The following is an 11,468-nucleotide window of genomic DNA, read 5'->3' on the forward strand; positions in this document are numbered from 1 at the left end:
GGGGGGGGGTCGCGGCCGAGCCCCCCCGTGGGGTGCAGGGTGAGAGCCCCGGTGCTGCTGGGAGATTCCCGCAGCTTTAATCCCCCCGGATCATCCCCCCCCCCCCCCCGCCGCGGCCTCAATCCAGAGGGACATCGGGGACCCCCCCGCGACCCCCCCCGAGCCGGGACACGGCGGGGGGGGCTCACCCCATCACCCCCTCCCCACTCCCAGCCCCTCTCTGCCCCCCCAAAAAAGGCGCCCCCCATCAATTCGAGCCCCCCCAACACCCCCCGGGGGGGTGGGGGAGAAGCGGCTCCTGGTTGGGGGGAGGAAGGGGGGGGGTGAAATTTGGGGGTCCCTCACACCCCCCCCCACCCCCCCAGGGCCACTCTGCGGAAACTCAAAGCTCAGAGCGCGTCCCAGAGCTGGGTGAGTGCGGGGGGGTCCCGCCATCCCCCCCCCCATCCACGCCCCCAGTGACCCCCAAAACTCGGGGACACTCGTGGACACTCGGGGACACCCCCAGGTCACCGTGACCCCCCCCCTTGCCCCCCAGGAGGACACCTGGGACGGGACCCACATCGTGGCCTTCGCCGCGGGGATGATCCCGGTGAGGGGGGGTTGGGAAGGGAATTGGGGGGTCCCGAGGGGGTCTCAGCCCCCCCCTGACCCCCCCTGACCCCCCCAGACGGGTTCGAGTTCCTGGAGATCCTGAGGGAGGTGGCCCAGGAGAGGAGGGACGATCCCGACTTCCACATCCTCTGGATCGACCCCGATGATTTCCTTCCCCGCTGGTACCGGGGGGGGGGACGGGGACAATGGCACCCGAGACCCCCCCGGACGGGCTCTGACCCCTCATCCGGGGGTGTCACACATCTGTCCCCATCCGGGGGTGTCACACCTCTGTCCCTTCTGTCCCCTCACCCAGGGGTGTCAACCTCTCTGTCCCCTCATCCGGGGTGTCACCCCTCTGTCCCCATCCGGGGGTGTCACCCCTCTGTCCCCATCCGGGGGTGGTCACCCCTCTGACCCCTCTGACACCATCCGGAGGGGTGTCACCCCTCTGTCCCCTCACCCAGGGGTGTCACCCCTCTGTCCCCTCTGTCCCCCCCCAGCTCGTCCCCTCCTGGGAGGACACCTTTGACATCGACCTGTCCCGGCCCCAGCTGGGCGTACTCAATGGCACTGACTACGTGAGTGTCACCCGGTGTCACCCACTGTCACCTCAGTGTCACCCAGTGTCACCAGTGTCACCCAGTGTCACCCACTGTCACCCCAGTGTCACCCAGTGTCACCCCAGTGTCACCCACTGTCAACCCCAGTGTCACCCCCAGTGTCACCCCTGTGGTCAATGGCACTGACCACGTGTGTGTCACCCCAGTGTCACCCCAGTGTCACCTCAGTGTCACCTCAGTGTCACCCCAGTGTCACCCCAGTGTCTCTCCAGTGTCACCCCAGTGTCACCCCTCAAGTGTAACCCAGTGTCACCTCAGTGTCACCCCAGTGTCACCCCAGTGTCACCCAGTGTCACCCACTGTCACCTCAGTGTCACCCCTGTGGTCAATGGCACTGACCACGTGAGTGTCACCCCCCACGGTGTCCCCCACACCGGTGTCCCCCCGTGTCACCGCCGTGTCCCCCCGTGTCCCCCCGTGTCACCCGCCGTGTCCCCCCGTGTCCCCCCGTGCCCCAGGCCAGCAGCCGTGTCCCCCCGTGTCACCGCCGTGTCCCCCCGTGTCACCGCCGTGTCCCCCCGTGTCCCCCCGTGTCCCCCGTGTCACCGCCGTGTCCCCCCGTGTCCCCCCGTGTCCCCCCGTGTCCCCCCGTGTCCCCCCGTGTCACCGCCGTGTCCCCCCCGTGTCCCCCCGTGTCCCCCCGTGTCACCCCGCCGTGTCCCCCCGTGTCCCCGCCGTGTCCCCCCGTTGTCCCCCCGTGTCACCGCCGTTGTCAACTGCCGTGCCCCCCCGTGTCCCCCCGTGTCCCCCCGTGTCCCCCCGTGTCCCCCCGTGTCACCGCCGTGTCCCCCCGTGTCCCCCCGTGTTCCCCCGTGTCCACCGCCGTGTCCCCCGTGTGTCCCCCCGTGTCCCCCCGTGTCCCCCCGTGTCACACGCCGTGTCCCCCCGTGTCCCCCCGTGTCACCGCCGTGTCCCCCCGTGTCCCCCCGTGCCCCCCCGTGTCCCCCCGTGTCCCCCCGTGCCCCCCCGTGTCCCCCCGTGTCACCGCCGTGTCCCCCCGTGTCCCCCCTGCCCCAGGCCAGCAGCGTGTGGCTGGACACGGAGGATGAGGAGGATCTGCCGGGGCCGGAGGAGGTGCTGGAGTGGCTGCAGGAGGTTCTGGACGGGGACACCGGGGACAGCGACGACGATGACGACGATGACGGTGAAGATGAAGACGAAAGATGATGAATGACGAGGATGATGAAGACGAAGATGATGAGGATGACGATGATGACAATGGTGCTGATTGACAGCAATGACGATGACAATGAAGATGATGGCGATGATGATGGCGATGATGATGACAATGGCTGACAATGACAATGACGATGACGATGATGACGATGATGACAAAGATGATGACAACGACAATGACCTTGATGATGATGATGAAAATGACGACAATTATAATTATGGTGGTGGTGATGATGACGATGATGGTGGTGATGACAACGGCCAGGCCATAAAATCCCCAAAGGACCAGGGAGTGTCCCCAGGGGAACGGGGATCCCTGGGACCAGTGAGATCCCAGTGTGAGATCCCTGCTTGGGATCCCCCAGAGAAGATTCCCATGGGAGATCCCTGGGAAGGGTCCCTTGTACAAGAGCTCTGTAGGAGATCCCAGTGCGGGATCCCAGTGAGTGATCAGAGTGAGTGATCCCAGTGCGAGATCCCAGTGCGAGATCCCAGTGCGAGATCCCAGTGCGAGATCCCAGTGCGAGATCCCAGTGTGAGATCCCAGTGCGGGATCCCAGTGAGAGATCTCAGTGCAGGATCCCAGTGAGAGATCCCAGTGTGGGATCCCAGTGAGAGATCCCTGTACAGGACCCCTGCACCAGATCCCAGTGTGGGATCCCAGTGTGGGACCCCAGAGCGAGATCCGACTGCCAAACCCAGTGTGGGGTTCCGCTGTGGGATCCCACTGCCAGATCCCAGTTTGGGATCCCCATGTGGGATTCCAATAGCAGATCCCACTGCCAGATCCCAAAGCAGGACCCCAGTGTGGGATCTCTGCTCCAGATCCCAGTTTGGGATCCCCGTTCCTGATCCCAGAGCAGGATCCCCGTTCCTGATCCCAGTTTGGGATCCCCCGTTCCCAGTTTGGGATCCCCGTTCCCGATCCCAGTTTGGGATCCCCGTTCCTGATCCCAGTTTGGGATCCCCATTCCCGATCCCAGTTTTGGGATCCCCATTCCCGATCCCAGTTTGGGATCCCCGTTCCCAGTTTGGGATCCCCGTTCCCGATCCCAGTTTGGGATCCCCCCGTTCCCAGTTTGGGATCCCCGTTCCCGATCCCAGTTTGGGATCCCCGTTCCCGATCCCAGTTTGGGATCCCCGATCCCGATCCCAGTTTGGGATCCCCGTTCCCGGTCCCAGTTTGGGATCCCCATTCCCGATCCCAGTTTGGGATCCCCGTTCCCGAGCCCCTCCCGGGGCCCTGTGTGACAATGTCCCCCCCTTGTCCCCCGCCAGCCCGCGGCGGTGACACCGCGGGGACCGGGGGCAGGGCGGGGCGGCTCCTCCCCGCTGACCCCGCCCCTCCAGGCCCCGCCCCCGCCGACCCCGCCCCGTTAAGCCCCGCCCATCCCCGCTCCGAACGGCGGCACCGAGAGCCCGAGCGGCGGCACCGGCACCGGCAGCGCCCGCGGCCGGTAAGTGCGGGCGGGGGGGGGGGGAGCCCCGGCCCCACCGAGAGCCCCCCGGCCCCACCGAGAGCCCCCCCGGCCCCGGGAGCGGCCCCACGGCCGCACCGGCACCGGATGGAGCCCGCGGCCGCCGCCTCCATCCGCTCCCGGGCCGCTCCCGGTTCGCTCCAGCGGCTCCGGACCGCGGCGATGGCCCCCCCCACCCCCGCTCCGTGTGACCCCCCCCCGCCCGCCAGAGCATCCCCCCCCGGCCGGCCCTGCCCCCCCGGGCGGGCAGGAAGGGGTTAACGGTTGCCGGTGGTCCCCGGGCGGGGTCCCCGGTGCCCCCGGACCTCTCCCGGTGCCCCCCATCCCCCCGCTTTCACTTCCCCTTTCGCTGCCGGGGGGGCTCGAACCCGTGACACGCTCGGGGACGGGGGGGGGGACACTCGGGGGGGGGACACTCGGTGGGGGACACTCGGGGGGGGGGACACTCGGTGGCTCCCGGTCCCCACGCGGGACGCGGGACGCGGGACCCGCCGTCCCCTGGCCCTGTCCCCATCCCGGTCCCCACGCGGGACACGGGGTCCCTCCCCACGGCCCGGACCCCCCCCGTCCCCGCGGGTGTCTCCCGGTCCCGTCCCCGCCGTGGCTCCCGGTGCTCCCGGTGCTCCCAGTGCTCCCAGTGCTCCCAGTGCTCCCAGTGCTCCCAGTGCCAGCGATGCCGCCGCATCCCCCGGCGCGGGTGACCGAACCCCCCCCGGCTGTGGGGACATCGCGGGGGGGGGGAAACATCCACGCGTGGGGAGGGGGCGCGTGAGACCGTCACGTGCCGCCAGCCGGGGCCGAACTGGTCCCGAACTGGTCCCGAACTGGGGCCGCGAACTGGGCCGCGGGAGGCGCCGCTTCCGCGTCCCCGCTCCGGGACGGGGCGTGGGCCCGGGAAAGGGAGCGGGGGAGGGGAGGGGGGGTCCCGGGACCCATCGCCCCCTTCCCCACCCGTGCCCCCGTCCCACGGAGCGGCCCCGCGTGGGGAAACTGAGGCACGGTTTGGGGTTGCGGGGGGCGGGGGGGGGTGTTTGGGGGGAAAGGCTGGCGCCCAGCTGCGCCCCAGATGTGCCCCAGATGTGCGAGGTGCGGCCGCGGGGATGCTGCGGCCGCCGGGGCCGGGCGGGACCCCCGCGACACGCGTGGGGACCCCCCGCGACACGGAGGGGACCGAGGGGCAGGGCGGTGGCGGTGGCCGTGGGGCAGGGCGGTGGCCGGGGGGGGGCACGCAGGGGCCGGAGAGTGGGGTTCAGCGCCGGTCAGTGGGGCCGGACACTGGCCGTGGGGCCGGTCAGTGGCCGTGGGTCCGGTCAGTGGGGCCGGGGCCGTGTCCGTGGGGCCGGGGCCGTGACTCGCATTCCGGGGGGGGCCCCCCGGGGGGGGGGCCGGAGGCGGGCCGCGCCGCTCCCCGAGCCACAAAGGGCCCCTTGTCCCCCGCTGCGTGGGGGGGGGGCTCGTGGGGGACCCCCCCCTCCCCCCGCGTCCCGCTCTCCCCACCCACCCCAAAAACACGCGGGGGGGGGGGGAGCGGGGACTGAGGGGGGGCAGCGATGGGATGAGCGCCCCCCAGACCCCCCCCGTGGGGGGGGGGGGCACCAAGGCGGGGGGGATCCGTCCCACCCGTGTCCTGCCCCCCCCCCGAAACCCCCCGAGCCCCCCCAGCCCGCCCCACGGAACGGGGCCCCGCCCCTCATGAATATTCACGAGGCGCTTTGCATGAGAATCCTGAATGGGGCGGGGGGAGCCGGGGGGGGGGTCCCACGGGGCTGGGGGGGGTCGCGTGTTCTCCCCTCCCCCCCCGCTCCCATCCCGATGCTTTTCCCGGTGGATTCCCCGCGTGGGGAGGGGGCGGAGGGGCACGGGGGGGTCCCGGTGGCCGCCCCCCCCCCGGCGGAAGGCCCCGTGTCCGGCCGGGGCTGAGTCATGGGCGCCTTAAAGGGGCCGCGCTCGGACACGCGCGGGGGGAGGGGCTGGGATGGGGGGGGGGAGGGGAGGGGAGGGGGATGGTCGGTTTTTTGGGGGGGGGGCGGGGTTGGCGCGTGGGGGGGGGGTTGTTTGGGGAGGGGGAGGGTGGGCGCGTGGGGGGAGGGGTTGTTATTGGAGAGAGGAGCGTGGGGGGGGGGGCGTGGGGGGAGCGTCTGTTGCTGGGGGGGAGGGGCTGTGAGGGGGGGGGGGTCTCACGTGGGGGGGGGGGGGGGGCGTTGTTTACCCGGGCACAGTCACGAGTGGGGGGGGTGTCCCGGTGAAGGGGGTGGGGGGGGGGCGTTGTTTACGGGAGAAGTCACGCGCGTGGCGTGGGGGGAGGGGACAGCTGCCCCCCACCCCCATCCCCACCCCCACGCCACGTGTGACCCCCCCCCCGCGTGTCACCCCCCCACCCCCCCCATCCCCCCACGGGCGCGGGGGGGTTTTGGGGTGGGTGGGGGGGGGGGGATGGGGCGGGCGGGTGATGCCGTTGCCGTGGAAACCGCATCCCTGCGTGGGTGGCGGCGTCGCCATGGCAACGGGGAGCGGCGGGAGAGGGGGGACAGGGGGACAGGGGGACAGGGGGACAGGGACCCCCCCCAAACACGGCCGGGACCCCCCACAGTGCGGGGGGAGTGTGCAAAGGGGGGGCGTGCAAAGGCGGGTGAGGGGTCAGTGAATTTGGGGTGAGCGTGCAAAGGGGTGAGTGGGAATTTGGGGTGAGCGTGCAAATGGGGGGGCAGTGTGGGAAGGGGGTGAGTGGGAATTCGGGGTGAGCGTGCAAAGGGGGTGAGTGTGGAAAGGGGGGGCAGTGGGAATTTTGGGGTGAGCGTGCAAGGGGGGTTATTGGGAACAGGTGGTCAGTGCAAATTTGGGGTGCAAGAGGGGGTCGGTTCAAGGGAGCGCCAGTGCATTTGGGGTGAGTGTGCAAAGGGGGTGAGTGTGCAAAGAGGGTTAGCGCAATGGGGGTCTGTGAATTTGGGGTGAGTGTGCAAAGGGGGGGTCACTGAGCTCGGGATGAGCGTGCAAAGGGGGTGTCAATGTGAATCTGGGGTGAGTGTGCGAAGTGGGGATCAGGGGGGTCCGTGTGAGCCCCCCCCAGGGAGCAGCCGCCGGTCCCTGCTCGGTCCCTGTCACATCCCGTGAGTGTCACACGAGTCATGGCTAGGGCTGGGCTGGCACCGGGGACAGCGGGGACACCGGGACGGGGACAGTTTGTGACACTGGGACCAGCCCGGGGACACCGGGACGGGGACAGCTGTGACACTGGGACCAGCCCAGGGACACCGGGACGGGGACAGCTGTGACACTGGGACCAGCCCGGGGACACCGGGACGGGGACAGTTGTGACACTGGGACCAGCCCGGGGACAGCGGGACTGGGACAGTTGTGACACTGGGACCAGCCCGGGGACAGCGGGACTGGGACAGTTGTGACACTGGGACCAGCCCGGGGACACAGGGACGGGGACAGTTGTGACACTGGGACCAGCCCGGGGACAGCGGGGACACCGGGACGGGGACAGTTGTGACACTGGGACCAGCCCGGGGACACCGGGACGGGGACAGTTGTGACACTGGGACCAGCCCGGGGACAGCGGGGACACTGGGACTGGGGACAGCCAGGACACTGGGACCAGCCTGGGGACAGTCAGGCCAGGATTGGGGACAGTTGTGGCACTGGAACTGATCCCGGGGGCAATTGTGACACTGTGACTGAGCCCGGGGACACAGTGACAGCAGGGATTGGGGACAGTCGCGACACCGGTGGCTGAGGCTGGGGACAGCTGTGACACCAGGATGAGCCCAGGGCTGGGCTGGCACCGGCAACTGAGACCAGGGACACTTGTGACAGTTGTGACTTGAGCAGCCGAGCTTGGGGACAATCGTGACACACGTGGCTGGGTCCCCTGTCACTCGTGACACGCGTGGCTGAGCAGGAGCACTCGTGTCACACGTGGCTCCGTCCCATGTCACTCATGTCACCCAAGGCCATGTCCCCTGTCCCTCACACCCCGTGTCCTCCAGCCATGGCCGTGTCCCCTGTCCCTCATGTCCCCAATGTCCCCTCGGTCCCAGCCATGGCCGAGTAACGCAGTCTGCTGGAGGAGCTGGCCCCCATGTCCCCAGTGTCCCCAGTGTCCCCCATGTTCCCAATGTCCCCCTCTGTCCCAGCCATGCCCCCTCTGTCCCAGCCATGTCCCCAGTGTCCCCTCTGTCCCAGCCATGGCTGAGTACCGCAGTCTGCTGGAGGAGCTGGCCCCCATGTCCCCAGTGTCCCCTCTGTCCCAGCCATGTCCCCAGTGTCCCCTCTGTCCCAGCCATGGCTGAGTACCGCAGTCTGCTGGAGGAGCTGGCCCCCCATGTCCCCAGTGTCCCCCATGTCCCCAGTGCCCCCTCTGTCCCAGCCATGTCCCCTGTGTCCCCTGTCCCCGCTGTCCCAGCCATGCCCCCTCTGTCCCAGCCATGTTCCCAGTGTCCCCTCTGTCCCAGCCATGTCCCCAATGTCCCGATGTCCCCTCTGCCCCAGCCATGGCCGAGTACCGCAGTCTGCTGGAGGACCTGGCCCCCATGTCCCCAGTGTCCCCTCTGTCCCAGCCATGTCCCCAATGTCCCCTCTGTCCCCGCCATGCCCCCTCTGTCCCAGCCATTCCCCTCTGTCCCAGCCATGTTCCCAGTGTCCCCAATGTCCCCTCTGTCCCAGCCATGTCCCCAATGTCCCCGATGTCCCCTCTGCCCCAGCCATGGCCGAGTACCGCAGTCTGCTGGAGGAGCTGGCCCAGAACATCACGGCCGAGGACCTGGAGCAGCTCAAGTCGGCGTGTCGCGAGGACATCCCCAGCGGGGAGGGGGACGCCATCGCCACCGCCACCACTGGTTCGCCTTCCTGGAGCGCCACAGCAAGCTGGACCGAGGTGTGACCCGGGGACACCCCGTGCCACCGGCACTGTCCCCTCCCCGCGCCGCGCTGGTCCCCAGCCCTGTCCCCTGAGCCCTGACCCAGTCCCTGTCCCCAGCCCTGTCCCCTGAGCCCTGACCCAGTCCCTGTCCCCAGCACCTGAGCGCTGTCCCTGTCCCTTCTCCCAGTCCCCATCCCTGTCCCCAATCCCCATCCCTGACCCCATCCCCATCCTGTCCCCTCTGGGCCCTGGTGCCATAGCACAGGTGGCCTGAGCCCAGCACATGTCCCCTGTGTCCCGTGTGTGTGTCCCCTGTGTGTCCCCCGTGTGTCCTGTGTTCCGTGTGTCCCCTGTGTGTCCCCTGTGTGTCCCCTGTGTGTCCCGTGTCCCACGTGTCCCCTGTGTCCCCTGTGTGCCGTGTGTGTCCCCTGTGTGTCCCGTGTGTCCCCTGTGTGTCCCCGTGTGTGTCCCCTGTGTGTCCCCCGTGTGTCCCATGTGTCCCGTGTGTGTCCCCCATGTGTCCCCTGTATGTCCCCTGTGTCCCCATGTGTGTCCCGTGTCCCGTGTGTGTCCCCTGTATGTCCCCTGTGTCCTGTGTGTCCCCTGTGTGTCCCCGTGTGTGTCCCCTGTGTGTCCCCTGTGTGTCCCCTGTGTGTCACAGACAACCTGTCCTACATCGAGCACATCTTCGAGATCTCGCGCCGGCCCGACCTGCTGACCAAGGTTGTCCAGTACCGCACGCAGGTGCTCAAGATCTCCGAGGAGGACGAGGTGGACACCAAGCTCACGCGCATCCCCAGCGCCAAGAAGTACAAGGGTGAGACCCCCCCCCAAAACGGGCACGGGGACAGACGGGGACAGCTGGGGACAGCCAGGGACCCCCGAGACATGGACAGGGACAGCCAGGGACAGCTGGGGACAGCCAGGGACCCCAGGGACATGGACAGGGACAGCTGGGGACACCGGGGGACAGCCAGGGACACTGGGGGACAGCCAGGGACCCCCCAGAAACAGCCAGGGACCCCCAGAAACAGCCAGGGACATGGACAGGGACAGCCGGGGACAACCTGGGGACAGCCAGGGACCCCAGGGACATGGACAGGGACAGCCAGGGACATGGACAGGGACAGGCAGGGACACCGGGGACAGCCAGGGACCCCCGAGACATGGACAGGGACAGCCGGGGACAGCCAGGGACCCCCAGAAACAGCCAGAGACATGGACAGGGACAGCCGGGGACACCTGGGGACAGCCAGGGACCCCAGGGACATGGACAGGGACAGCCAGGGACCCCCTGGGGACAGCCAGGGACCCCAGACACATGGACAGGGACAGCCGGGGACACCTGGGACAGCCAGGGACCCCCAGAAACAGCCAGGGACATGGACAGGGACAGCCAGGGACCCCAGGGACATGGACAGGGACAGCCAGGGACACCTGGGGACAGCCAGGGACCCCAGGGACATGGACAGGGACAGCCAGGGACCCCCCCAGAAACAGCCAGGGACCCCCAGGGACAGCCAAGGACACCTGGACACAGCCAGGGATGGGACAGCCAGGGACCCCCAGGGATGGGGACAGGGACCCCTAAAGTAGGGACATGGAACCTCAGGGACAGGGACAGGGCAGGGACCCTGATTGTCCCCAAGGCAGGGACAGGGACAGAGTCAGGGACCCCCATTGTCCCCAAGGCAGGGACAGGGACAGAGTCAGGGACCCCCAGGGACCCCCACTGTCCCCAGGACAGGGACAGGACCCCCAGGGCAGAGAGGAGGGGGGTGGGGACAGGCAGAGAGCAGGACAGGGGATGGGGACAGGGATGGGACAAAGTGCCACCAAACAGGGACAGGACCCCCAGGGGAGGGACAGGGACCCCCTCCAATTATCCCTGGAAAGGGTTGGGGACCCCCCCCCATTATCCCAAAGCTGTGACAGGGACCCCAAGGGGATAAAAGACCCCCCCGGCAGGGTTGGGGACCCCCCAGGACGGGTTGGGGACCCTCTGTTGGGGGGGGGTGACACCCCCAGACCCCCCCTGACCCCCCCGTGTCCCCCCCAGACATCATCCGGCAGCCCTCGGAGGAGGAGATCATCAAGCTGGCCCCCCCCCCGAAAAAGGCCTGAGCAGGAGGAGGAGCCCCCCCACACCCCCCCCCCAGAGCCCCCTCCCCAATTTCCAGCCCTGGGGGGGCTCAGGGAGGGGGAGGGGCACCAACAGCAGCTTAAAACCCCCCCAAAAGGGGGAGGGGGGAATGGGGGGGGAGGGAATTCCCATGGGACCCCCCCCAAAAAAAGGCCAAAATTGGGGGTGGAAGGGATGGGGACCCCCCAAGTGTGGGTAAATTGAGGGGGGGGCACAAAAAAATGGGACCAACGCCCCCCCCACCCCCAATTTGGGGGAGGTTAAAGTATTGGGACCGCCCCCAACCCAAATTTTGGGGTCACAGGCACAGAGAGACCCCCACCCCAATTTGGGGGAGGTTGAAGTATTGGGAACCCCCCCAACCCAAATTTTTGGGGTCACAGGGAGTCACCCCCTAATTTGAGGGGGGGTCACAGGGGGGAGTGACAGGGACTGAGACCCCCTAACCCCTATTTGGGGGGGGGGTCACAAGCACTGGGACCCCCCCACCCCAATTTTTGGGGGGTCACAGACATTTGGGACCCCTGACCCCAATTTTGGGGGGAGCCACAAGCACCGGGACACCCCCCAATTTTTTGGGGGGGGGGGGC

General features: G+C 68.7%; 1 protein-coding gene and 1 long non-coding RNA gene across 2 annotated transcripts; both read left to right on the top strand.

Moving 5' to 3' along the window:
• The first annotated feature begins 357 nt into the window (after window positions 1-357).
• On the top strand, window positions 358-2,372 carry LOC120748348 (uncharacterized). Its single transcript, XR_005699344.2, has 4 exons — window positions 358-411; window positions 539-592; window positions 671-1,175; window positions 2,235-2,372. It is a non-coding gene; the product is annotated as an uncharacterized LOC120748348 (long non-coding RNA).
• A 6,207-nt stretch (window positions 2,373-8,579) lies between these two features.
• On the top strand, window positions 8,580-11,240 carry PEA15 (proliferation and apoptosis adaptor protein 15). Its single transcript, XM_040054486.2, is given in 4 exon segments — window positions 8,580-8,706; window positions 8,709-8,750; window positions 9,397-9,552; window positions 10,795-11,240. Coding segments are annotated over 4 exon segments (390 nt in total). The 3' UTR covers window positions 10,860-11,240.
• The last annotated feature ends 228 nt before the right edge of the window (window positions 11,241-11,468 follow it).

This window comes from Hirundo rustica, unplaced genomic scaffold (genome assembly GCF_015227805.2).
Source record: "Hirundo rustica isolate bHirRus1 unplaced genomic scaffold, bHirRus1.pri.v3 unplaced_BUSCO_407723at7742, whole genome shotgun sequence".
Lineage (NCBI taxonomy): Eukaryota > Metazoa > Chordata > Aves > Passeriformes > Hirundinidae > Hirundo > Hirundo rustica.